The sequence below is a fragment of the Phyllosticta citriasiana genome (assembly GCF_038021145.1).
Source record: "Phyllosticta citriasiana strain CBS 120426 chromosome Unknown IWZ02scaffold_10, whole genome shotgun sequence".
NCBI classification, from domain to species: Eukaryota; Fungi; Ascomycota; class Dothideomycetes; order Botryosphaeriales; family Phyllostictaceae; genus Phyllosticta; species Phyllosticta citriasiana.
The window spans coordinates 907,915-933,834 of NW_027117287.1; the positions used below are offsets into that span (position 1 = coordinate 907,915).

General features: G+C 54.6%; 10 protein-coding genes across 10 annotated transcripts; 5 read left to right on the forward strand and 5 right to left on the reverse strand.

The window, feature by feature from the left end:
* Positions 1-72: 72 nt before the first annotated feature.
* IWZ02DRAFT_505891 (uncharacterized protein) lies at positions 73-1,502 on the reverse strand (the record flags this gene model as incomplete). Its single annotated transcript, XM_066770391.1, has 3 exons — positions 73-397; positions 453-994; positions 1,053-1,502. 3 exons carry the CDS (start codon positions 1,500-1,502, stop codon positions 247-249), a joined length of 1,143 nt encoding a protein of 380 aa, XP_066620865.1. The 3' UTR covers positions 73-246.
* Positions 1,503-2,364: 862 nt separating this feature from the next.
* On the forward strand, positions 2,365-6,853 carry IWZ02DRAFT_492480 (pantothenate transporter; the record flags this gene model as incomplete). The annotated part of the gene is made up of 14 exons (XM_066769853.1): positions 2,365-2,498; positions 2,550-2,937; positions 2,994-3,990; positions 4,675-4,715; positions 4,770-5,082; positions 5,137-5,150; positions 5,203-5,246; positions 5,301-5,439; positions 5,491-5,569; positions 5,623-5,809; positions 5,860-5,965; positions 6,019-6,143; positions 6,191-6,520; positions 6,580-6,853. 14 exons carry the CDS (start codon positions 2,365-2,367, stop codon positions 6,851-6,853), a joined length of 3,171 nt encoding a protein of 1,056 aa, XP_066620866.1.
* Positions 6,854-8,129: 1,276 nt separating this feature from the next.
* On the forward strand, positions 8,130-8,821 carry IWZ02DRAFT_505898 (uncharacterized protein; the record flags this gene model as incomplete). Its single annotated transcript, XM_066770392.1, has 2 exons — positions 8,130-8,265; positions 8,470-8,821. 2 exons carry the CDS (start codon positions 8,130-8,132, stop codon positions 8,709-8,711), a joined length of 378 nt encoding a protein of 125 aa, XP_066620867.1. The 3' UTR covers positions 8,712-8,821.
* A 281-nt stretch (positions 8,822-9,102) lies between these two features.
* On the forward strand, positions 9,103-10,162 carry IWZ02DRAFT_492482 (uncharacterized protein; the record flags this gene model as incomplete). The annotated part of the gene is made up of 2 exons (XM_066769854.1): positions 9,103-9,748; positions 10,044-10,162. The coding sequence occupies 2 exons, from the start codon at positions 9,103-9,105 to the stop codon at positions 10,160-10,162; spliced, it is 765 nt and encodes a 254-aa protein (XP_066620868.1).
* A 629-nt stretch (positions 10,163-10,791) lies between these two features.
* On the reverse strand, positions 10,792-12,138 carry IWZ02DRAFT_40373 (uncharacterized protein). Its single transcript, XM_066765646.1, has 2 exons — positions 11,557-12,138; positions 10,792-11,508 (listed from the first exon to the last, which is right to left on the reverse strand). Exons 1-2 carry the CDS (start codon positions 12,001-12,003, stop codon positions 11,011-11,013), a joined length of 945 nt encoding a protein of 314 aa, XP_066620869.1. The 5' UTR covers positions 12,004-12,138; the 3' UTR covers positions 10,792-11,010.
* Positions 12,139-12,576: 438 nt separating this feature from the next.
* Positions 12,577-13,813, reverse strand: IWZ02DRAFT_40377 (dephospho-CoA kinase). Its single transcript, XM_066765647.1, has one exon. It carries the CDS (start codon positions 13,552-13,554, stop codon positions 12,721-12,723), a length of 834 nt encoding a protein of 277 aa, XP_066620870.1. The 5' UTR covers positions 13,555-13,813; the 3' UTR covers positions 12,577-12,720.
* A 9-nt stretch (positions 13,814-13,822) lies between these two features.
* On the forward strand, positions 13,823-15,477 carry IWZ02DRAFT_457428 (nuclear pore complex component-domain-containing protein). The gene is made up of 2 exons (XM_066767941.1): positions 13,823-14,304; positions 14,358-15,477. The coding sequence occupies exons 1-2, from the start codon at positions 14,087-14,089 to the stop codon at positions 15,010-15,012; spliced, it is 873 nt and encodes a 290-aa protein (XP_066620871.1). The 5' UTR covers positions 13,823-14,086; the 3' UTR covers positions 15,013-15,477.
* Positions 15,478-15,543: 66 nt separating this feature from the next.
* On the reverse strand, positions 15,544-17,710 carry IWZ02DRAFT_40432 (NCS1 allantoate transporter). Its single transcript, XM_066765652.1, has 5 exons — positions 17,441-17,710; positions 17,285-17,374; positions 17,174-17,224; positions 16,904-17,125; positions 15,544-16,845 (listed from the first exon to the last, which is right to left on the reverse strand). The coding sequence occupies exons 1-5, from the start codon at positions 17,515-17,517 to the stop codon at positions 15,639-15,641; spliced, it is 1,647 nt and encodes a 548-aa protein (XP_066620872.1). The 5' UTR covers positions 17,518-17,710; the 3' UTR covers positions 15,544-15,638.
* Positions 17,711-18,699: 989 nt separating this feature from the next.
* On the reverse strand, positions 18,700-22,180 carry IWZ02DRAFT_40498 (uncharacterized protein). The gene has a single exon (XM_066765659.1). The coding sequence runs from the start codon at positions 21,794-21,796 to the stop codon at positions 19,112-19,114; it is 2,685 nt and encodes an 894-aa protein (XP_066620873.1). The 5' UTR covers positions 21,797-22,180; the 3' UTR covers positions 18,700-19,111.
* A 1-nt stretch (position 22,181) lies between these two features.
* IWZ02DRAFT_40456 (uncharacterized protein) lies at positions 22,182-23,877 on the forward strand. The gene is made up of 3 exons (XM_066765655.1): positions 22,182-22,609; positions 22,671-22,879; positions 22,936-23,877. Exons 1-3 carry the CDS (start codon positions 22,430-22,432, stop codon positions 23,669-23,671), a joined length of 1,125 nt encoding a protein of 374 aa, XP_066620874.1. The 5' UTR covers positions 22,182-22,429; the 3' UTR covers positions 23,672-23,877.
* The last annotated feature ends 2,043 nt before the right edge of the window (positions 23,878-25,920 follow it).

Sequence of the window (25,920 nt, forward strand, 5' to 3'; positions counted from 1 at the left end):
CGTCGGAAAAGCGGAACCACCAAGTCTATGGTAGACTTTCGTCGGTTTCTGCGCACTTGTACAACCTTAGACTGCATTGAGTGCCACTTCAGGGTAAAATCGGGCAAGAGATTCACGACAAAGTTTCTGCACAACAGCCCACAACTCCAGAACACAAAAAGCGTCAATTTCTTTCAGAGGGTTCCTCGTATGAGTACGTCTATTACCAATCTGTTCCATTTCCGATCTATTTCACTGACCCACATTTTAGTACTCGTCAGGTGCTGCCTGGCCCAAAGCTTGTCTCCTCGTCGGGGCCTTGGGGTCGAAGAAGGGCTTTTCTGCCAAAGAGGTCACTCTGGTGCCGTGCCTAGGCTCCCTTCCAGCGTAGTCCCAGCTTGCGTTGTGAATGGTGATGCTTTCAAGCTTGGTCAGTACGTCATCTCAGGCAACGTTTGCTGGGCAAAGCTTACCGGTTATCCCATAGAGCACTCGTCCTCGGCGTCCACTTGAATCGCAGCTGGATGTCGATGTTCTTTTCATAGACGTCGCAGAGGTAGTTGAGAATGACATCACTTTCGGCCTTATCCAGACCAACGATGCGGTCCGTCATCGCGCGATTCACAAACAATGATTTCCAACCCGTGGCAGGGTGGACACGAACGAGGGGATGGACACGTTCGATGTACTTGGGGCCTTCCTCTGGGTGGTCCCTGTCCAAGTAGGGATGAGCAGAGCGATACACGGCGGACTTGCCGTCGATCAGCTTGCGGAACTCTGGGGAGAGTTTCTCGTAGGCGGAGTAACCACTGGCCCAAAGAGTGTCTGAGCCAACAGAGGGGACTGTGTCATTGTGGAGGTGCGTCACACCCGCAGGCTGCCGCTCGTGGACCAGGTCCGTGTGCCAGCGGGAGGCTCCGCCTGGATTGCGGAAGCTTGCTGGCCTTTCAGTTGCTTGAAGGGCTGGCCAGATGACGGTCACGCCGGGAGCTCCAGGAACATGTGGTACTTGAGGCTGTCTGGCTGCTTAGCGAGTCTAGCTTTTGAAGAGCTAGGATTTGCGAACGGCTTACGTGGATTTCGATTTCACCATACCACTCTCCCAACTCCTTTTGCTGTTGGGGAGAAATATCCTGATCGCGGAAGAAGACTACGCTTCGCTCCGCAATCAAAAGACCGAGCTCATCCTTTTGCTGGGGAGTCAGGTCCTTCAGTTGAAGACCAACAATCTCTGTGCCAATGTGCGTCGTAAGGTCAATCACCTTCTCGGCAGCGGAGAAAAGAGCCTTCTTTTCAGGGTCTGCCCTTGACCCGGGGTCTATGTGTTCGCGGTCATAGTCGCGGATCTTGTAGACGTCGTCGAGGAAGAGCGGGCGAGCGGGGCGGTAAGGGTAACCATTCGAAAGGTCGATGCCAGCCTTTTCGAGACGTTGCCGCGCCGGCTCAGGCAGACCGAGGGTGTCTTTGATGGGAGGAGCAACGTCCTTGATGTCAGGATGAATTGCAATAGCACCGGGAGCCATGATGTAAGAGTTGTTTGAAGAAGAGGGTTTAGAGTTCAAAAGGTAAGTTTTCTCCCTGCGTCTTGGATACTGTAAACCTACACTGTTTCCCTTGACCAAGATATATGTTGGCGGAGCGGTCCGTCGCTTTTGGTCCCCATTTCTAATCACTCCATCCAACAGCAACCAAAATAGTTACTGAGGGGCAGGTCAATCACATCATATACCCCTCACTAAACACCATCGATCCAATTGGTCGTTAACGGCGCAGAAAAAGGCGCGTATCATGTCTCCGCACTAGTTGAACGCATGTGCGAAGGATCTTGTTGGGTTGCTCTTGTCGTGGAGCGGCAGCTTTGCCGATCACTCCCATGGCGCCATGTTCCCTGTCGCTTTCACAACATGCTTCGCGGGCCGCGGGAGTCACGCCCACCGCGGGGACTCTACCATCCAATTAAACTACACTGTTTGAAACCAAACATGGCTATCAGCGGCAGTTTTAGACCGTCTAGCTCGAGCGCAAACTACATCCCGGAGAGGCGCGACTGACTGGTAAGGTTTCCAACGAGTCCGCTCGTTCCACGGAAGCCAAGTAGTGCAATGTCTTGCACAATTTCTTTTGCTCGTCGGCATCCACTCTTTCCCGCGCCGTTTTTCGTTATCGCTTTCGCGTCGTGAAGAAATCTGGTGATATGAACCAAATTTCCTAAATGGGACGTGTTCGGCCGACACGTTTACTTTCCTTGCGGCGTGCGCCATTCTATCTAATTTTGCGAATTTAGTTGCCCGCCACTGGTGCACGGAATATTGGGAGGCTGTCAGCACTTCAGCTCGTCTTCTTCAGCCTCGTCTGTCACCTCTACTTGCAAGCGCGTAAAGCGAAATGACTTTTATCAAAGCATCGCGTGTTGCTGTTATTGGGGCGGGTCTGAGTGGTTCTGCGACTGCCGCATACTTGAAGAAGGAGGGTGTTGAAGTAACGGTCTTCGAGAGGCGTGACTCTGCAGGTGGCGTGTGGTAAGCCTCAGGTCGCGAAAAACATCATGTTGGAAGTACTGACCGGAGTAGGGTTTACGACGAAAACCCGCCTCCAGAGCCTGACTATCCTTCCGAGAAGGCCTCGCTTGCTTCTGACCCATCCAAAACCAGCTGGAAAGGTCAAGTGGCCCGAAACGGCTCAGCGCGTGCTCCAGCAGGGCCGTGTTACCGCGACTTGAAGAACAACGTGCCGATACCCCTGATGACCACAGCGTTGTTGGGATTTCCGCAAGGCACTCCTGAATTCACCAGTCACACCGTCATCGCAAGCTATATCCAGGACATTGTCAAAGCTCATGGCATAGAGCAATCTATCCGGTTTCGGACCTTGGTCGAAAACGCTGAAAAAGTGGAAGGAAAGTGGGAGCTTACCATTGCCAACAACGTTGGTCAGCCTGATGGCTTTCAAACGACGGAGGTCTCCTTCCGCAACTCCATACTTCCGCTTCATGCTAGTCAACTGATCGTTTCCAGGGATTTGACGCAATAGTAGTAGCTACAGGTCACTACCATGCTCCTAGAGTGCCGGATATCCCTGGCCTGCGACACTGGAAGACGAAATGGCCCTCTCGCGTGATCCACTCGAAGAGCTACCGAACACCTGAAGAATTCAAGAACAAAAACGTTCTTCTGATTGGCGCGGGTACCTCTTCCACCGACATAGCTAAAGAGATCGGGCCTCTGGCCAAGAAGATCTGGCAGAGCGCAAGGGGCGGCGACTTCGACTTTCCTGCGGCTCTGTTACCAGAAAACGCGACGAGAATCGGAGAAATCCAGTTCTTCGATTCTTTCGGGCCAGAGACAGACTCCTCCGACTCTGAAAATGCGTCGCAGCCCGAGTCGGACTCTTTTGAAACTGGGAGCATTCCAGGAATCGTCACCCTAAAATCTGGACATAAGCTTTGCGATGTCGACCAAGTCATAGTCTGCACCGGCTACCACGTCTCGTTGCCATTCTTGAAGGCCTACCACGAGGACGAAACACCGCCAGAAAAGGCCGACGAAAGAGTCATCGTTACAGACGGCACTCAGTACCACAACCTCCACAAGGACATTTTCTACATCCCCGATCCAACTCTGGCCTTCGTCGGAGTTCCTTACTTTACAGCAACCTTTGTTCTCTTCGACTTCCAGGCCAAGGTAGTGGCAACTGTGCTGTCTGGAAATGCGGAACTCCCAGAACGCGATGCCATGAGAGAGGAGTATGGGAAGAGAGTTGAGACTAAGGGGTTCAGGAAAAAGTTTCATTCCCTCAAGGGCCAGGACGTTGAATACGTTAATGAGCTTTTGGATTGGGTCAATGCCGATCTGGCCCGGCGCAATAGAGATCCCATCCAAGGACATACGGACGAGTTCAAAACCATTTATGCGGGCATGACGGAGAAGTCCAAGTTTTTTGGGAGAGGGTCCCAACTGCCACCGCCGACGATTACGCAAGCGCAGCTGGGCGAGTGTCGAGGTGCTGCTCATGGTAGAGGACGATTGTTTCATTCATAGAGTTGGCCACAGAGAAAGGCAAAGACGACGCTCAGCACATTTTGGAGTGGGCAAGACCGTAGACGGGTCGCCGGGTTTGGCGTTGGTGCGCTAGTCTCGCTTATGCTCGAAGCCATCGAATTGGGAATAGTTTCTCTACTCTCTGCCTGCCTGACCAGACGCGCTTCGCAACGCGACAGCAAGCAATTCAACAGCACTTAAACAAAAAGTACCGAATTGAGCAAATGCAATTGCATAAACAGTCTGGATGCACCAGTGCGGGGCCCGCCTTCTCTGGCGCTGTGCCGCTTATCTTCTCCTCAATGTTTGTTGGCTGCTCCAGGCATCGGGCTCACGGGGTCTCGCACGCCATATGCAACCCTTTTCTCGTCACAACGAAGCGCATCTCCCACTCTGTCCGGCAGCCGAAACAAACAAGCTCCGCGAGCGGAACCCATGCCTCCTGTTGGAGACCGAGGATTACACTACGCCGCCCAGCATCATGCACGCTGCGGGTCTGCCACGATTGACCTCACTTTCGAATGACTTGACGCAGCCCGCACGTCTCGTCCAATGAAGAATGTCGCCTCAATCTCGACCGTCGGAGTTGTCGGCGTTTGGACTCGTTGCGGTCGTACTGCCATCAACGTCATTAGATGTTGGACTTGCGAGCTTGCAGAGGATGGCGAAACCTGGAGCACGCAAAGCGCCGGGGGCATGGTGACTTGCCAGCCAAGCAACCGGGGTTGCACCTCTTCTGAGATATCCGAGTAGCGGCGCGAGAAGCTGAAGTTGTCGCTCTGTCTCGACCAGTCCTTCATTATAGTCCAAGACTGCGCTGGCTCTTTGATCCGCAACTCTGGAACCGCCAGGTGCTTGTTTGACCGCCTCGAAATCCAGTTGCTGAGGATGTCGGACGCCGCAGACAGGGAGCAGTCCGCTCCAGTCTCCAGGACAAATGCGGTCGTGAAAGAGGATATCAAGTACGACTGGCGGAGTGCCATTTGGGACACTTTCAACAAATCGCCAGAGGAGAGGAAATTTCTCTTCAAGCTTGATGCCGCGCTTTTGACGTTTGCATCTCTCGGTGAGTCTACTGAAACGCGATTGCCATCATGAAACAAATCTGATTAGGAGCCAGGATACTTCATCAAGGTACATGTACTTTTTTTTGGGTCTCCAAGATCCTGACTAACAGCATGCCAAGTATCTCGACCAAGCAAACATCAACAGCGCGTTCGTATCAGGAATGTAGGTGGAAGAAATTTTTCATTTCTTTTTCGACTCATTGCTGACTAGCAACAGGAAAGAAGATCTTGGCTTGTATGGCGACCAATTGAACATTATGCAAACATGTTGGACGGTCGGATACGTCATTGGACAGCTACCAAGCAACATTGTCTTGACAAAAGTCCGACCGTCCATTTGGATTCCAGCCATGGAGGTAAGGTCGAGAGCCTGGAGTGATGCATGTTCAACTCTGACGTGAGAACAGCTCCTGTGGACAATCCTCACCTTTTGTCTTTCACAAGCCAAGACTCCGCAGCAGATCTACGCCATTCGCTTCTTAGTCGGTGCGTTATTTTGCCATATCCCAAAGACGACAAAACAGCTTACATTGTCTAAGGTCTTGCGGAGTCGACATTCTACCCTGGCATGCAGTACATAATCGGGTCGTGGTATCGGAAAGATGAGCTCGCGAAACGCAGTTGTATTTTCCACACCAGCAGTTCGATCGCTACCATGTTTAGCGGATATTTGATGGCCGCCGTTTACAATTTGGGCGGAAAGGGGGGCTATCGGGGCTGGCAATGGTACGTCGCCAAATGTTCTTATGAAATGCTTCGCACTTACGAGTTCTTAGGCTCTTCATTGTAGATGGCATCATTTCGCTTCCTGTAGCATTGCTCGGGTTCATTGTCCTCCCAGATATCCCTGAGATATCCAAGCCATTTTATCTCAAGCCGGAAGTAAGGTCAACACGATGCGAGAAGGAGACTGTTTCTGACATCTGGGCTTCAAGGAACTCGAATTGGCGAAGGAGCGCATGAAACTCGAAGGACGCAAGCCACGCGCTCCGTACACGAAGCAGAAGATCAAGAAAATTCTCTCCTCGTGGCACATTTGGTCACTAACCTTGTTGTACATGTGAGTCTCGGATCATGACTCTCAGCTCTGTTCGCTGATTTGGAAAGCGCTTTCAACAACGGCAATAACAACGCCCAGCCCGTTTTTGCGCAGTGGCTCAAATGGCTCGACGCGAAAGGCATCCACAAATACACCGTCGCGCAGATCAACGCCATTCCGACAACAACAAACGGACTCGCCGTCTTCTCGACCCTCGTCTATGCCTGGTCGTCAGACACCTATTTGAAGGGCGCTCGCTGGCCCCCCATGATTTTTGCCGGCATTTTCAACATGATCACGTACATTTCGCTGGCCATATGGGACATTCCATGGAGATGGCACTGGACGTGCTACATTCTCGCCGGGCTCAACAGTGGTCTATCCGGTCTCTGTTTTGCGTAAGTGACGTCCCATTTGACTGCATCTTGGACCAGTCTAACATTTTTTCCGCCAACAGATGGGCCCACGAAATCTGCGCCGGCGACAACGAGGAGCGAGCCATCGTCGTCGGATCCATGAACGAAATGGCGTACGTCGTGCAAGCCTGGTTACCCCTGATTGTGTGGAAGCAAACAGACGCCCCCATGTACCGCAAGGGCAACATCACCGTCGCCATCATCGGCGGACCTCTGCTCATCGGCTCGGCTCTCTTGACCCTGTATCTCAGGCGCCGGGAACTCAAAAGGTACGCTGGCTATGAGCCACTCCTCCAGGAAGACGCATCCCACTGATCTATTCCCCGCCTGCCTTTAGAAAAAATCATGATGGCGATGAATCAGAGACTACTGAGAACCCGACTCAGTCACATGGAATCCCTCATTTGGTGGATTATGAGAATAATACTGAGCCTTCTCCGGGTAAACTTTGAGGCGTTTGGTCGCACTCCCGCGAGAAACTGGGTTTTGCATATGGAGAGGAGTTCTGCAGCGGCATCGCTAGAAAATCTTGAACATTCAGGGCAGTCAATCCCCTTTATCTTTATCTGAAAAAGGCCAGATTAGTAAATCTGCTGGAGACGAGAATCCACCGAGGTCCTGTGGCCATTTAGATATCATCTCATTTGTCAACCCGCACATTCATGCAAATCAAAGTTCCAGAAATACGACAAAATTTGTCATCAAACTCATGTCCTCTAGAAGACTGGTAGAAGATAGTCTATTCCCTCCTAAATCCACATAGAATTACTTTATATATCCTCTCAGAAAGGGAAGAGCTACTTATTTTCCCTTTTATCTCTTAGCCTTTATTCCTTGAAGCTACACCACACCTCCTACTACTACTACTACTACTACTAGTCTTATAATTCCCTATCTCTTAGTCCCTCCTAACAAAGCCTCAAATAGAGTGTCATTTTCCGAATAGCTCTCTCTATATCTATGTTGAGCTACCATTCATGGCCTCTTTACTCTTTCTTATTTCGCATTGCTGTCAATTGAAGTCAATTAAATATTATCTGACCAGTGGGCTCAAACGTTTATTTCCTCGGCCTGTTGAAATTATTTAAGAGCTGAGTCTAGAAGAAGGGCAGCAGTAGCCTCTCATGTGATACTAATCAACTCTGGCTTCGCGTCTTCTAAATTTTCACCGCTCAAAGACATGGATGCTGGAACAGGGCAGCCCGCGCACCCATAGGAAGCACTTAGGAGCTGGGGGCGAGTCCAGGAAGTAGCCCGGAGGTGTCGTTCCGGTTGTACCAAAAGCGTCAATTTTTCCAAATGAAGCTTGGTCTTTTGCCATATGTAATGGAACGCTGTGGTTGTTGACGAGTTGACAAAGGTAAATGGCGAAAGTGGGCGGGGAATATGCCCTGACCCACCTTGCTCTTGCCTATCTGTCAACAGACCATCGCCATCATCCCACACCTTTTACACTCACCAAGCCTCTTGTCATTTAGATGTCGCCTAGTTTGATCTTTTTTGCTCTGCAGTAGCGCAGTAGCGTTCATATCAAGCGCGACCCAAACAATCAGCCGACAGCAAGCTTGACGCCGGCAAGCAATTTTCAAGAATGGAAAAGGTGTTGATCGTTGGAGCCGGTGCGTTTGGTCTATCAGCAGCGCTGGCGCTGTCGAAGCGATATTATGACTCCAAAATCACCGTCATTGATAGGCATGAACCGCCAGTCCTGGATGGTGCATCGGTTGGTAGGTGTCGTTTTCTCGCTATTGCAAATACTCGACGTTATCAGGCCCGGAGACTGAGAGCTGCCTCGCGCGGGATGTACAAAATTAACTTCAAACCTGCATGACTGCAGACCTACAGAGCCTTCCACGCGCTTGTGATCCAGCTCCTGAGCTGAACATGAAGACTGGAACCCAGTGGCAGCGGCACCACTGACACCTATCCAGATACCACCAGAGTCACACGCGCCGACTACCACGATGAAGCTTATTCGGAGCTCGCCCTGGAAGCACAAAGGCTCATCCAAGACGACCCAGAGCTGAGTCGTCATTATTACCGCTCTGGGATGATCTACGCGCATTCAGGCTCGGGTTGTCATGGCTCAGAGATTTGGGGGAAAGAATATAATGCTTCCAGGGAGCTCCAGGAAAAGCGGATTGGCAGCGGGCAATTTCAGCAAGAAGGCTAATTGTGGCTCCCACGACGATATCTTTCGACGCGTCAATGGCATCAGTCACGAGCCACTGGCAGGAGAAAGGCATTGGAATGAGGCATATCTCAACGAAGATGTTGCATTCGTCGATGCGGAAGAATGCATGAGAATCTACCATCAAAAGTGCAAGAGACAGGAAAACATTTCATTCGTCTTTGGAAATCCCGTTCACCGACTCTCATTGCCGACGGTGTGGCCCACGGCGTCCAGCTTGAAAATGGCTCGAACTTAAATGCCAGCCTTGTCATCGTTGCCGCTGGAGCTTGGACGAACACACTACTTAACATTGGTGACCAAATCACGGCTACCGGACATGAGGTCGCGTGGATCAAGGTGCCGCCGCAAATTGGAGCAGAGATACAGGGATATGCCTATCACGACCAACTTCACGACCGGCTTCAATATCTTTCCACCGCTCAATGGGGAAATCAAATGCCTACGGCGCTCGCCAGGGTACACAAGCACACGAAAAGTCGTCGACGCGCTTGGGGAGCATTTCGACGCATCTGCATCTCCGGACTTTCCAAGTTTGATACCTGCAGATGTTGAACAGGGCCTGAGAGCCAACCTGGCCGGTGTAACGTTTGACTGGACGAAACTTTGCTGGTTCACCAATACGCTGACATCCGACTTTTTGATTGACAGGCATCTTGAGGTAAGGCAGCTGGCGCTTGTCACTGGTGGCTCAGCGCATGGGTGGAAGTTTCTGTGCGTCCTCGGAGACAATGTCGTGGAAATGCTTGAAGGCAAGCTTGAGCCTAAGCTGCAGAAGAAATGGAAATGGAAAGGGCCCGAAGATATTCACAATATGGAGGGAGCTCCAAGGGCCCTGAGTGTCAAGCAAGAGCTCAAGTACTGCCAGCCAGTGGCCATCGTCGGGGCTGGTGTTTTCGGTCTCAGCACTGCACTATGTTTGGCCGGGGCTGGATACAAGGACGTTACCATATTCGACTACCAAGAGTACGACAAGAACGGCTTTGCATGCTCCGAGGGTTGCTGGACCTCTGGCAAAAGTATAGCCCCAATGTCTTTGCCGTTTGGAGCTGGAAGGGAAAATGTCGTCGTACGATCCGTCCGCCGGGGCCGACACGGCCTCGACCAGTGTGGGCGGATTGTACGGGTTTCCACGCACGCCGGACGGCATCATCAAATCCGGATTCCGTGGAGCCAAATGGACGAATTTCGCCTTTCGAGTGCCAGAGACGGGGGAGACAAACGCCGTTGACCAGGGGAAGCAGGCCCCATCATCCGCAGCCATGACGGCGGACGACCGCTGCCCCGACGCGAACAGACTGATATCGTACCCAGACCACGACTCGCACCCCTCGCAAATCCCGCAACGCACCGTCGCCGTCATCCAGTCCTTCGTCGCGACAAACATGCCCGACCTGCGCGCGCTCCCCGTCGACTCGCCGCGCCTCTGCTAGTACACGGACGGCAACGACAACGACTTCGTCATCGACCACGTGCCGCGCGTGCCGGGGCTCGTTGTCGCCAGCGGCGGCAGCGGCCACGGCTTCATGTTCTTGCCCGTTTTTGGCGCTAAGGTCCTGGATGTCGTTGAGCGTCGCGACACGGAGTATACGCACGCATGGCGGTGGAGAAATGGTGCGGGCGGTGAGGGAGGGAAGAGGAATGGGTTGGAGGAGGGGCCGGAGGGGTGGCGGACGCTGGATAAGCAGACTTTGGTTGGTGTGGATGCGTGGTTGGATAATGAGGTTGTGTCTGGAAAGGAGTAGAAAGAGTCGCGGTGTTGGGTACGGATTCGCTTGCAAAGCGCTTGTGCCGATGCTTTTGGACACTGCGACCGTCTTCGATGAGCCTATCTGGCCTAGCATTCGCTGTCAGCCGCGAATGATCCACGATTCAAAAAAATGACAGTCAATCAGTAGAGGATCGCATTCTCGTAGCCGGCTTTGAGCAGCTTCCTAGTGTCTTTCTTCGCAAGCAGCCATTCCAGTGAGGTGATTAAGCAGGTCCTGATCTTCCATTGGTTCCCATATGCTATAAGCACACAATTCTAGAGAGCAAAAGAACCATGTACCGTAGGCATCTCTGTCGTTGTCCACACACGTGAAAGCAAAAGGATCGTGTAATAACCCTCCCTCGTCCTTGTAACTCCTACCTCGAAAGCAAAATGTAATCTCTTTCTTGCAGTCATGTGAATTATAAAATCAGCAATCTGTCGGTCTGGGTAAGGTAGTATTGCAACAGTGGACACATGGAGCCTCGCCAGGCAGTCGATCAGAGCAGGGCAGTCGGAAACCGTGACAATCTAGTTTTTGAGATGCAGGCTGATGCTGAGGCTGGACCTTTTGTCAATGTCGGTGTCTGAGCCAGCGACAAGAGTTCTAGATCTCTTCGAGCAAGTGGATCCCTTGGAGATTTTGGATCCCTTGGAACTGCCGGATCGCTTGGAGCTGGCGGACTTCTTGGAGTCGGTAAGCTTCTGGTGCTTGAATTTACCAATAACTTCAAGAAGCTGGCGATCGAAATTGTCCTTGTGCAAAATCTGAGCTGTGGGGCTTCCCGCGCCAGCCATCTTGGTCGTGGAGTGTGCCTCGCTGGAGGTTTGTTCTGGCGAGCTATTGCTGGTGTCTCTGCGAGGGACAGGCCTGTCCAACAACGGAGGTGGAACGTGGTCGCCGGGTTGTCCAATCCATTGCGCGGATTTGCCATCTTCGTCCATGACCATGAAGCCGACTTTGTCGTAGCTGAAGTCCATGACGGCCTGCACCGTCGGCGCCTGTCCCTGAACGTACTCCCCGAAATTCTGACCATCAGTCAGCTCTCAGAACTACAAGAATAACGCAGCACGTACTCTTACTTCCCCCTCGACCACATGGCGTTTGGGGTTCTGGCATGGGTACATCTGGCCTCTGTAGGGGCAGTAGAATAGTCCGTGGGAGCAAGCCGTCGGGGCTGAAGGCTCGCGGCGTGTCTCGACAGGGGCTGCTTGTGCTCGGTAGGCAGACTCAAAGGCAGCATCGATGTTAATGGGTGGCCTATCCATCCACATTGGCTCGTAAAGGTGGAGGCGGCGCTCGCGTTGATCATTCTCCTTGCGTGTCGCAAATACGGGCTCTTCTGCATAGCCATTCACGTAGGACCAAGCGTCAACGAAGCTGTGGGCGCGTCCGGGGTAATTGTCAAGACTGGGATAGATTCGGCCGTCACCAATGGGGGCCCATCCTGATCTCGAGCCGCCGCGGTCATCATCGTGACGGGGCATTGGCTGGCCCGAGTCGTTGTGGCCAGGCAAAGACATGACTGGCGTTGAGATTTGACGATGTCCGGGTGTGGCGGGATTGGCTGGGCTAGAAGGAGGTACAAAGACGCAGATGCAGGTGTGAGTCGTTAGGAGTTGAGGAAAGGTCGAGGGGTTTTTAGTGAGGAGAGCGCTGCCCACCAGGCAAGAAAGGCCCACGGTACCATCGAGTCGGCGGGTCACGTTCAACCTCAAAGACCGGCACCTCACATGGAATCAAGGGAAGCTTTTCCTGATCTGGATTGAGATCACTTGATTACCTAGTTGGTATCACAAGAGCTTGGTTCTGCCAGGTGTCGAGGGATGGACCAAGGCTCGGTGCCAAAAGACGTGGCACACACAAATGGGTTTCCGCGAACTGGGCCTTGAATGGTCCTTTTGAATGACCAGTCGGCGAGTTTGAACGCTCCCAGTCTGCCCACTGCTCATATTGAACTTATATTGTGTGCGCGACGACTTTTGTCACCAGCCTCGGAGGCTTACGCCTGAAAGCTCGTTGAACTATGTCGTCCTAGCTACGTGGAAAGAATTCTCAGTGCGAGAAAAAGCATGCACAGAGTCTCAATGAGTCCCATGAGGATGACGACGGTGAATACTCACACATAATGCTTTCTTTCAGTTACCACTACTTGGTAGATGATGTTGGATATCGAGGTATAAACCCGCCTCATAATGGAAAGGTAGCCAGCAGCAGTCTCAAAAAGCCCCGGCACCGCACTAAAGCTTAGCCCTTTCCTGCATCTTTTCCTTTTCCCACTGAAGCTGTACGTTTCGCATTCTCCAAAAGCTCCACAAAGCCGTTACCGCGGCCAAAGGAGGGCAGATGAGTTGAAGCCATGCCCACCACTGCGGACTCCTCTTCTTAATGTCGGCCATTACCTGAGCGACCTGCTTTTCGAGCTGCTCGCGGTCACCGTCGTTCCATATGACAACACCGGCGCCCTTGCCTCTTCGCATGACTCTTTCTGCCTTTTCCCTAACATCGGTCTGGCTCAAGACTCTGTTCTTGGCATCTTCCTCGCTGAGATGAAGGTCGCGCGCCCTTAGTCGTCGCATCTGAATCTCTGCTCCGCTGACGGCGACTACCATAATGGTGCCGCAGAATTTCTCCCATCCGCTTTCGAACAAGAGTGGGATGTCGAGGACAACAGCCCAATGACCCTTCAAGTACGCCCATACCATCTCTTTATACATTTCGCGGCGCACAGCGGGGTGGACAATGCTGTTCAGCTTCTGGCGATCGCGCATCGTCTCTTCTCCGCCGCCAAAGACGCGTCTTCCCAGTGCTGGTCGGTTCAGCGGGCGTCCTTTACCTGTAGGACCATCCTCGCGACCACCGCAGGCTGGATCGGAGGCGGGCAGAAGCAGCTCTGGTGTCGTAGGACCAAAATAATCTACAATGGCACGATAGCCGGGAGTGCCAGGCTCGACGACCTTGCGCGCGACAACGTCGGCGTCGATAATGGGTAGATTATAGGGCGGACTGCGGAGAAGATTGGAGACGGTCGACTTTCCGGTCGCAATGGAACCCGTAAGCCCAAGGAAGAGCATGGCGAAGGCGGGATTGGCAGTCTAGCGGAGAGATAGCTCGATGGTGCAGCAGAGTAGGTTGGAGCTTGGACGCAATGCGGAGTGAGGTCAGCGACGCTAGATGGTGATGGTGGTTTTGTGCTCGGACGCGCTGCAGAAAACGAATTGGTGATTGGGAAAACCACAACTGAAAGAGTTGAAGACGCAGAGTCGATGTACACAGAGAACGCTGAACGATGGTCATCAGAGAGGGTCGAGCAAGTGGGATGGTCGGCAACTGAGGTGGGTGGCTCGACTCGCGGAGCGGTGCCATGGGCGACAGGGATCTGCGTGCGCCAAAACAATCAACACGTCCGTCCGTCCGTCTGTCTGTCGACCCTCTTCTTTCACCCACCGCTCCTCCCGCCCACCCTCCCTCGACAATGCCATGCTAAAGAGCCACGATACCCAACCCACTAACCACTAACCACTAACCACACAGGTCCTCCAGCTTGTCGCTCCACATCGTGTCCGCCCGCCGCGTAGCAAACCCACCACACGAAAAATCAACGCTATGAGTACGCCCATCACTCCGTCTAGCTCAACCCCAGGCCAAGCCAACACCGCTACGCCGACTGGCACATGGCGTCATCCCCGTTTTGAAGAGATCAATCGTCGGAAGAATGCCACCAAGTTTGGCGAGACTGAAGCCAAGGCTCTCCTGGCAAACCTCGCAGTCCTCTTCATGACATTCATTGTTCCAAGACTCACGCCGCGAATGATCCACGATGCGTGAGCTTCTCCCACAAGCGCAACCCGCAAGCTATTAACTGACCACAACCCAGCTGCGTCGGACTCCTGAGCCCTCTCCCCGCCAGTCCAGCCAACGTCCTCCTACTCATCCGCCTTGCCTTCTTCGTCAACGCAGGCCTCACGCTGGCGCCGCTGTTCCGCAAACCCGACGACCTGGCCGACATTCCACTTACGCCTCAACAACGTGCGCTCCTCGGGCTGGACCCGAACGTTGCCTCCGCGCCCGGTACACCCAACTCGGGCGTCTACATTACGCCACCCCGCTACCAGCGCTCGTCGACGCCGCGCGGCAGCGATCGCCGGTCAGGATCTCGTTCGCGCCCAGCATCCGGCTCACCTCTCTCTGGCAGTCCGCGCGGGGGATATAGCTCTGGGGTTCGCGACTCGTCTCCGTACAACTACAGCCCATCTGGCGGGTCGCCGCTGTGGCAGAAGGCTGTGGCCGGTGACCGACGGCAGACGTGGAATGAGAGCCAACAGTCGTCGTCTTCAACTTTGGCAGCAAGTGGACGCGAGTTGTACGAGACTCTAGGTCGGGAGAGGGAGAACACGAGCAGCGTGCCAGGGACACCGACGCCGCTCGGGGCAGGCAAGAGCCCGTCGGTGTCGCTGACCAACCGATGGTTGTATGAGAAGAGCAGGAGGAGCGAGGGTCTTACAAGCCCCAGGAGCAGCATCTATGCGTGAGGACGGGGAACGTCGAATTTTCATGAGGGCAACGTGGGTCTTGATGCAATCGGCTCAATCGGGCGGGGAGAGCGGACGAAGGCGATTTTTCTCGAGAGGACACTACTGGCTGGTCTATTAGCTCTATACCATGGACACGGCGCGCTTGGGATTATCGAGGGCTACCTAGGAAGGCGTCGCGAGTGTACGAAAGTACGTATCAACCCTTTGATGTCATGTCTAGTATCAATTCAAAACAACGCATTCCAATGCCTGGTGCAGAGTTGATTCGACCTCGTTTGATCGGAGCATATGGCCACTTCACTCTGGTAGCCCGCACGTCAAAGACAGCTTGAGGAGTGTTCAACCCACAATTGGGTATAGAGAGAAATGAGACATCCTCTAGGGAGCAGTAGTCCGCCATCACAGCCGCGCCTAGGGAGCAGTCGTCCGCCATCACAACCGTGTCTGGGAAGCCGTCATCCGCGGCCACAGCCACGCCTAAGGAACAGTCGTCTACTTCCACAACCACGCTTGGTGAGACTTAGTCCATACCGAGAGTCCTTACTTTTTTTTTTTTTCTTTTTCTTTTTTTTTTTTCACCCACTGTGTTGGTTTGACCAAGATCTACAAACACTGTATGTAAATCAACCCAACTTCTCCACGTCGCCGCGAACGACGTGCTCCTCGACGCTCCCGCTGCCACTACCCCTGACGCTAACTCCCTCAACCAGCGTATCGCCATCATACACATCATCCGGCAACACGGCGCTGTCAACGCGGCTACTCTTGTCCCCACACAACCACTCCAACACGCAATACACGGTCGCCGTCGCGACGAACCCGAGCAGCCACCCAAAGGCATACGGCCGCTGGCCAACGCCGACGTGCACGTCGCTGCTCACGCTGTTGATGAAGCCGGGCAAGCTGGGCGCGACGCCAACGACAAACGCCACGACGGCGCGCCAATTGACGCCCCAGCTGTTGTACCGATAGACGGACTGCGGGTGGTACAGGGCGCGCACGTCGTAGCGGCGGCGCTTGACGAGCCAGAAATCGAGGCACATGACGGCGGCGACGGGGCCGAGGAAGACGGCGTAGGCGCTCATGAAGTTGAGGAAGGCGGGGGCGCTGGCGAGGATCTTCCACGGCACGAGCGGCCAGGCGAGCAGGGCGGTGACGAGCTGGCCGCGGCGGATGTCGACGTAGCGCGGGAAGAGCGCCGCCAGGTCGTTGGCGGCCGACAGCGAGTTTGCGCTGACGTTGACGCCGACGGCGGCCAGCGCGAACGATGCCCCCGCGAAGAAGCGCGCCGCCCGCGACGGCCACAGCGACACCAGCACCATCGGGTCCCACGGGAACGAGCCGCCCGTTTGCGCCGGGTACAGCGCCGCGCCGGCGGCTGACGCCGCGATGCCGATGAAGGCGATGAAGGTGAAGACGACGGGCAGCATCGGCACGTACATGGCCTGCCAGCGCACGCTGACGCGCGAGTAGCGGCTGAAGTCGGCCTGGTTGACGCTCAGCGTGGCGTAGTTGCCGATGATGCTGGTCAGGTTCGTCAGGAAGGCCCAGGCGTAGGCGGAGCCGTGGGCCGTCGTGGGCTGCGACCACAGCTCGACCTTTTTGCCGCGCGTCGCGACGACGGACCAGATGAGGATGGCGATGAAGGTGGGCGGCACGATGATGGACTTGGCGGCGAACAGATACCGCAGCTTGTTGGGGTGCATGGCCATGAGCGGCATTTGCAGCAGCCAGAAGATGAAGAAGGATATCATGGTTGCGGTCGTAATGCCCTCTGATTCGGGTATGTCGTTGCGGAGCGTGAGGAATGAGGGCCATATGGCACCGATCCTGGAGATCAAGGGGGTCAGGGGTGGGACCAAGGGGTCAGGGGCAAACATGTCCTTACATGACACGCACGCAATTGGCGCCATTCATCGTCTGCACCGCGAACCAAAACACGGCCAGCACGACGCGCGAGACAATGGCAATGTAGGAGCCCGAGAAGCCCCAGCCGGCGCGGGCGAGGACCGGAAATGGCGCGTGGTAGATGGATCCGATGGCGCCGTTCAACGCAATGACCATCGACACCATGAAGAAGCCGAGCGCGACGATGCCCAGCGTTTCTCGCCTGCCTGCTGTCTCAGCCAAGTATCGATCATGGGGGAAGAAGCTTCACCATCCTAGGCCGACTGCTATCACCGATGACGCAAACTCCCAGCTTGCTGCACTGCAAGAATTGGTCAGTGAGCGGCCTCTCAATAATAGAGTCGGGCATGTCGCAGCCTACTTGAACGCATCCGAAATCCAATATGCCACGAAGCTCCAGACGCCCCATTTGCGTTCGCGGCGGGGAACGGGATCCAAGTCAACGTTTGTCCTGAAGAGACGAGTCAATCAATATCAGCAGGCAGCACACTATCGAATCATGTGCGTCAAGACTCACCACCTTGAGCTACCCTTGGCAAACTCGGACTTGGACTGCTCCACATGCAGGGTCGGTCTCTGGAATCTGATTTTCATCTTCGTGGCGACGGGCTCGCTTGAAGAAGTCGGGTCGTCGTAGTACGGAATGGTGCCTGTGCCATTCCTGTGAAGAGAAGGGCCGCAGCAGCAGCAGCAGCAGCAGCAGCAGCAGCAGCAGACTGGCACAGCTATGTATATGCATGTGAGGCAGGACGCACAAAAGCAGGGTCGAGATCATTAGGATGTCTACACCCGCGCAGCCGCACGTCATATCATGCAGCCAGCCAGCCCACACGATCGAAGCTGGTGCTGCGATAAAGATAAGGTGCTTCAATCAGACCGGTTGGGCGCTGGCTGGCGGGTGGTTCGACAGACAGAGCTAGCCTCGTCTTGCATGCGTGTGCCATTGACTGTGCAAACTAGAACGTAGGCAGTTCAACAGGTCGATGTGAGCAGTTTCTTCGCGTGTGGTGCGCGCTTTTCGGCTTACTTTTATGTTTCAGGCTTGCGGCCAGTCTGGAATCTTTCCGCCTGTAGTCTGCTTGTCAAGGCTTGTCGATCCTAGTGCAGGTGTTTATTCCGCTCCCACTCTTCATCCCACAATTTTTCTGCACCTCGGGAACGCCAGAAAAAGCTTGCTTCAATGCTTGAATCCACAGGCTCCGATTCCCGCGCATTCTCGCCACGTGAAGGATTAGCTCTAATCGAACTGCCGTCCTGTGTCTCTTGTCAGCGTTGGTGCCACAGATGAAGGGCTGATGTGCCTGCCCGCCCAATGATGTGCTCGAACCCCGCGTCAAGCGTCAAGAACAAGCATTTGGTCGCCATTCCCCGTTGGTCCTGACGAAGAATGCTCCAAAGTTGCGGCAATTGCAGTTGTGAGCTTCCGCGGATGACGGCGGCTCCGCAGCCTCTTGTTTTGTTGCGATTCTCAATGCTCTCATCGCTCCTGGGTGTTCACTTTCGACAAAAGAAGATTGACTGCTTCCAGGCACTCTTCGACAGAAACGGATGAAGTCTTCCAGTCTTCTCTCGAAAAACCTCGTACCGGCTGCGAACGGAGTACGACTTTCGGCTCCATGTCCGTCTGATCATACTTTCGGCCCGCGTTTGTTGTCAATGAACAGCATTTAATTTAGACCTTCTGCCTACCCGAACATGACTTGGTGCGAGTTGCGTCGTTCGTCCGGTCCCAGCGGACTGAATAGCCATCCTGGCTTTCCACCCACGTGGCTCGATTTTGAATCAAGCGTCGTACCCATGCTTTTGAAAAAGCCTCCCACCACAATGTCGAACTAGTGGATATGCCAAAGACAGCAAGAAAGAATCGGAAAGACAGCGTGAAGTACATTAGGAATACGTGTAAGAGATGCGACGTCTCGGGGTATTGGAAGAAAAGTATGAGACCCGTCTGTGATCCGTCTGGGCGTGTCGATCTGAAGAGAACTGAAAGGGAGAGTATGCTTGAAAAGATTCCGTCAAACAAACGCTATGCGAACTGCGCACTGTGGGAGTCTGAATTTGAATTCGTCAAGTGGTGTCAAACCATCCGATGAGAAGGAATGAACAAGTGCGAAATTTTGTACAAGATACGCGTGAATTGAGAAAAGTGCACGAGGGCTAACTTTGAAGTAGCCTCGATTGGACATCCTTAATCGCGAGAAATGACAGGTGCCGACGGGTGTTGAGCGGCAACACCGGCAAGCAGACTGCCAGGAGCAAAACGGCTCGACTCGCTCACGTCAAGAAGTGGTCCTTTGGCCTTGGAGCCGTCCATGACACCGCGGCCATGTGGTGCACCCTTGTTGGTCGGTCCCCAGCTGGTCTTGGCAATGAGTCCACTGCCAGTGAATGCATCGGCGTCGGATTGAGGCACAAGATTATGGTTATTCACCGCACCCATGGCGCCACCGTGCTTTATACCAGGTGCTCGGACACTCTTTGTGCGATCCACGCCAGATGTTGCGGGCCTCGCGCCGCTGCCTCCAGCACGAGCTCGCCAGTCTTTCGATGGCGGAATCTGAATAGCAACCTCGGGGCTCGTCGCTGAATCGACCAGGCCGCCAGACCCCACCATTCCGGGATGGTAGCCCTTGCCCTTCTTCTGGAACTGGGGCGGCGCCTGATATTGAGGCGTGAGGTCCACGAGGGGCTTGGGCATGCGAGTCGTGTTAGTGCGTCGAGGAGGCTCAATCTGCCCGCTGCCGCGCGTCGATCGGACGGATCCCATGCGTTGGGGTCGGGCAGCTTCATCGATCGAAGAGCGACTAGGCACGGAGCTGGAGAGGTTGTTGAGGAGAGACGGGCCGTCTGCAAAGGGTCCGGCGTTTCTGGTTGCTGCATCGCGTTGCGCCGCGACCCGTTGGCGCTGCGAATACGTGCGACCTAGAAGACCACCCGACGAAAATGGACCTTCCTCGTCCGACGACGTGTTATTGGCGGACAGCGAATTCAAGCGACTGCTGTTCTGGTAAGAAACAGGAGGGTGCGAACGGTTGCGCATCGACATCATGCGATCTGGAGGACTGGGAACTTTGGGTTGGAGATTAAGCTCAGGAGTTGAACTCGGCTCGAAAGAACTTGGGTCGAAAAAGGGCTTGAAGGAGCCAATCTGGTAGTGAGAAGAGTCGGAGGTATTGGGGCGGGCGAGGGCTTTTGACGACTCCTGATTCTGCCCGTGGGTGCCCGAAACCTTTCGCGTTGACGTCAGGTTGTGCGTTAGCTGATCCCCCGCTTTGGGCTTTTTCTGGCCTTCGCCCATGACCCTGACCAAGTACCAACTGCGCCAGCCCTGAACAGAACTAAAGAACTCTGCAGCAGGATCCTTGTGGCTGGTGCTGAAGAAATGGACGTAGCTTGCGGTTGACTCAAACATGTTGGACTTTTGCTGGCTCTTTACGGCAAAACAATACCTCTTGGGCGGCTTAATATAACGCTGTTGGGATGGGGTGGGAGTGTAAATGTCAAAATCCGACATGTGGCAGACGACGGTCGTATCCTTTCCGGAGTCGTTCTTGGCCGACGTGATTTGTCCGTTGGTCTGCATGGTTATCCACCTCTTGGACCATTTCCCCGGCTTTTGCGAGTAGTACATGAAGCATGAGTAGCCGGTGGGCTTGGCTTCTGGGACAGAGCTGACGCTTAAATCGTGGTCTCTACCACCGGTAGGCGATTCAATGAGGACCAGATTGTTCTGCCGGTCGTCGTCCCAAGAGTTGAGCACATCGCGCACGCGCTCGTATTTGCGGAGCGGCCTTTGGACTCCACATTTAGCAAAGAATTCAAGCATAACTGATGCCTGGGGGTTGATATGCTCGGAGAGAACATTGGCCGCGGACCGGATGAGATCCAAGCAAGTGGTTTCGGGAGTGACGGGCAATAGGATTCGCTGGCTATTGCATTCGACCATGACACGGCGGTCGCCCGAATTAACAGCAGAGACGGGAGCATCTGTGCCCGGGACCACACCTCCACCACCTGGCTTGATGGTTGTCGGATCCGCTCGCTCATTGCTGACCTGTGTTGACCTAGGAGCCGAAGGTGGTTGGGCAGGCTGCTGGGGCGGCGAGTCGTCCCTGCGCTTTCGCAAGAGGCCAAGGCGCTCCCTCTTCTGGCTCGAGTCAGGGCCAGGGCTCGGGGGCGAGTGTGAGTGACGCGCAAGCGGGTTCCGTGGTGTTGGCCACGGTTCGCGCTCTAATTCCTCTTGGCTGGATTCTTCCTCTTGCTGTGCCCGCAGAGCCTCGGCGCGTATGGCTTCCTGGCGCGCCCTGAGCTCCTGGGCGCGGAGCTCCTCTGCTTGCTTCTCGTTGTATTTGCGGATCCTTTCTGCTTTGCGCCGGTCGTGCTCTTCGGCGATTTGCTTTGCTTTTAAGCGTTCCGCCTCCTCGAGCTTTGCCCGTTTTTCGGCCTTGAGAGTGGCTGGCGAAGGCCCGCCTTCGAGCATCCTCATGGCCTCTTCGCGAGCAGCTTCGGCGTATTGGCGATCGTCGTTTTCCTTGTCGGGCGAGGGAGCAGCTTGTGGGCCGGCGGGGAGGTTTGCTGAGCGCGAACGAGCGGATGAGGGTTGTGAGCGTTGGGTAGGAGGAGCTCGCGCGACAGCAGCCGGAACCGGCGGAGGGGGGGCAGTTTGAGCAGCAGCTGGGCGCTGGCGGTGATAGCGCGACATGGTACGACTCATGGTAGTCGTGGCGGTTGAAGTCTGATCGGGCGGTGGAGGCATCGGTGGCAGCGGTGGTTCTACAGACGTGTCGTCCTTTGGGAGGTTTGGTTTGCGAAGAGAACGGTACCTGGAGAACCTGAAGGGCGCTTGGGGGCGCTGGGGGTCTGCAGCAGCCATGGTGACACGGAAGAGGAGTTCCCAGAATGCATGCAAGGGCGGGATGGGGGAGCGGAATGCAGCGCAGCGCAGCGCAGCGCAGCGCAACGCAGCCCAAGTTGGCTGGGATGGGTGAAGGTGAAAAGGCAGGGCAGAGCTGGGAGCGACAGAGGAACAGCCAGGACCAGGACCAGGACCAGGACCTAGGACCGGCCAGGCCTGAGTTTTTGGGGGAGTCGATGATGGGCACAAGCAAACACAAGCAGGGAAGCGCGGGCTGCAGGATCGACAAGCAGGACGCGGAGAAGCGACCGGCGGCGGCTGACTACGACAGCAAAACGTGAGTGAGTAAGAGAGAGAGAGAGAGAGAGAGCGAGAGAGAGAGAGAGAGAGAGGGCTGAGAGGGCGAGATTGCCAGGACCTCCATGCCTGTCTCTGCGAACAAACTCAGAATCTGTCTTCTTGTCTTGCCCGCCCGCCTCTTTTAAAAATGGCACTGCCAGCCGTCGAGGGGTTGTGCGGTAAAAGCAGGCCATGTTGTCGTCTTCTTCATCGTCTTCGTCTCCGTCGCTGTCGTCGTCGTCGTCGTCGTCGGTGTCGTCGTCCCCTTCCATCGCTCGCTACGACCGACTGACTTCTCGCTCGTAAAACACTATGGAGGCCCGGTTTCATCGCCCCGCGGCCCTGCTGATCATCTCGCTCGTCGCCCTGTTTCTTTGGTTCCGCTCGTCCCCGCCATTCCCTAACAAGACGCCCTTGGCCCATGGCTCGCAGCCACCATTTACCAACGGCTTAAATTACACGCGCTTGTCACCAGCCAACTCGACCCTAGGCGTATGTTTCCTCCGACCCCACTCGGCTTTTTTTTTTTTTTGCTCTCTAACGCCTCTTCCAGTTCGGCGCCGTCGTGGCCATTTCGCGCACCAATTCCCCCCGTCAGGAGCATCTCCTCTTTGCCGGCAACCTCACCGGTATCGACATCACTATTCCACATCAGCCAAAATGGTCCGAGGACGACATCAACAATTTCAAAGCCGAGAAGGATTCCCGCATCACCCGCGGTTCTGCCATGGCTTGGCTGGGCCACTTGAACGCCCTGCGCTGGTAAATTCACCCTTGCCCCGCCGCCGCCGCTGCCAACATGCTGATCCATTTTTCAGGTTTCTTGACTCTCACCTCGAAACTGTCATCATCCTCGAAGACGACGTTGACTGGGACATTCACCTGCGCACTGTCCAGGTCCCGCTGCTGTCGGAGAACTTCCAAAAGCTCATGTCATCGAGGGACACTTATTGGAGTGACTTGTCCAAATGGGAGATTCTCTACCTCGGCCACTGCGGCGACTTTTTCTCCCTTGAAGATTGGGAAGGGTTGCTTCACACCACCTTTCCCGACGATACCCTGCTACCCCGCGGCCGCATGCACACGAGGACTAGGGAGCTTCTCGAGACGCTTGAAGTCTACGAGGGCCATCGCATGCTCCACCGGTCGAAATGGCCCCTCTGTACCTTTGGATACGCCGTGAACCGCGCTTCTGCACGCCGGATCCTCGAAGAATTGGCCCCCAAGGAGACTGAGGGCGGCTGCCAGGCATATGACGTCCGGATCCTCGAGGGCTGTCGGGACTTGGACTACAAGTGCTACAGCGCTAACCCCGAACTGTTTCATCACATTCAAGCTCCCTCCGAGATCACCAACGCCAATGATGGCACCGATGATGCGGGGCGGATCGAACGGACAGGGGTAGTCACCACCACCAATATTGCCTGCAGCGCGAGGTCAGACTCGTTCTTCACAAAGGACCCGGCAACTCTCAAGTACTTGCAGCAAGAGATTGGTGAAAAGGGCCACTGCCTGGTTGATCACATGGAGGAAGACGCCAAGAAGCCTTTTTGATCTTTTGGAACGAGATACCCTGGTGTACTTGCGGCGTCGACCTCGTTGCTTTTGATCACACCACTCAGGTCGTGAGCTCTTTAGACCACATCCATCAAATTCGTCTGAACATAATCAAACCAGATAAGTATCATCTAGATATTCTGTACATAGTCCAGGCGTTTAAGTTGGAACATTTTGAGCTATGTATCCTCAAGCGCTGTACAATGGAGCATCTCTTACATCCCGGCTTCTCGAGCCGTCGTCTTGTCAAGCGCCGAGACTGGATCGTGAAGGTCGTGGCACACAAAAAGAGGAGTCGGAGCTTATGGATCCTCCTAATTACGGTCCCTTGTAGACGCATGGATGTTTCTGAGAACTCTGGCTTCCGAAGGCCTGAATGCTCCCTCGTTTGCGCTCCGGCCGGGCTGTTCACCTACAAGTTCGGACAATCCTCGATTGACTTGCGCTGGCAGTAAGGTTGTTTGCTGGCCCTGGGTGCCTGCGGTGCGCCACGCCGACGACACGCAATTTGGTTGCAACCGTCAACCTAACCTCTGCAACGGCGGCTACCCCTTTCTTCCTTCGTGAGCCCAAGTAGCGCTCACTGGCCATCGTGAGTGGCTTGTCTTGCAACGGCGTCCATGCCGTATGTGGGTCACCGGCCGGGGCCGTGTTGTTGTAGTTGCAAGAACGGGGCGAGGCCTGCAATCCCCGACATGTCACCCCTGCTCGTATTCTCAGACATCTCATCTGTCCTTTCGTGACTGCCATATGGTTCTCAGATTTCGCAAAATGCATGTGCGAGTGACCGGTGTCGCACAAGCCAGCCTGAGGCATTCTCTAGCACGGTCCCAGCGGCCCGCTCTGCACCTCATCACGGTCACCAACCTTCCAACCTCCCGCGGACCCTTGGGCCACAAAGACGTCAGGGGAACCCGCTTACTGAGACCCAATGCTTTCTGAGATCGTAAAATTCCTCGTGCGCCAGCCAGATTCGCGACCTCATTTTACATCTCTTCATATCTCAGGCGATTGCCGAAGCATTCCAGCCTCGGTGTGGCTTGCGTACGGTCCATCCCGAATCGTTCGGGACCGCTTCCAAATTCCCGGCTGGCATTTCCACCTCATCTCGTTGTTTGTCGCTGACCGCATCAGCGCTGGCTTTGGGACCAGGCGTTTGCATCGTCATTACCGGGCATGAACTCACCCTGCATCGAACTACCCACCAGCCTTCTAGAAGTTCGACGTGCTCTGCTCGCCATAACGCCAGTGACAGATGACGCAACTCGCCCACTCGGAAGCTTAAAATGCTCGGAATAGGAAAGTCGATTACTTCTTTCACTGTCCTCGATAGCTGAGAGTCCCTTTTTTTTTTCTTTTTTTTTTTCTTGGATACGAGACCCGAAATTTTTTCCACGGGATGGATTCCAAGAGGTGGGTGAAACTAGCGCTAAGCCTAGAGGACAGGCATCGAACATGAGACTCCCGCCGCACGAACCCCGAGCAGAAACAACCCTACAGCACCTCAAGTCTTATCATGTTCATCATCAGCTGAACATGCTCCAATATCAACCGGCTCCTGACTGAGACGGCTGCAGGAGTCCAATCCAGGGTCTCAGAATAGCCACACGCAGCGCCTGACATGGAAAACAGAAAGCCTGAGGATGAAGAGAGCGGTTAGAATTCCTTAGTCCGAAACTCGGCGCGTAATCTTCAAAGTTGCGGTCTGGCCCGCATGAAATGCAGCTTCTCCATCGACATTTTGCACCGCAAAGGGGGCCCTCCATAGACTTGCCCGAAGACAGCATGCTCAGCAGACATGCCAGCCTCCTACAAAGACAGCCTCTTCGAATGCGATTCACGCAGTGGACGTGGAAGCACTTGATGATCAAGACATCAAAGAATCGTGCAAGCGCACAACACAGAAACGTCCGTGCCTTTGTGGGGGACGGTGACGACCGAACGCTTTCGCACAGACACCCGTCCCCACCTCCACCGCAACTTCTGCCCTGCACCGCTTTCTGGCAAGAAGAGAAGGAAATCTTTGAGCACGATTGAAAGCAGTCCCAAAAGTTTGTGTATATGATGGCCTTTTCAGACTGGCTAAATCATCGACACCCGTTCTTTCGAGAGACAGGAAGAAAATGGACCAAAATTGGCATTCAAAGGATGTTCTTCCCCCTTGAAAATCCAAACGATCTGTAGTTCCCCACTGCAACCGGTCAGGCCAGCCTTGCGTATTTCCAATGGTTCCATTGGCGTGGCCA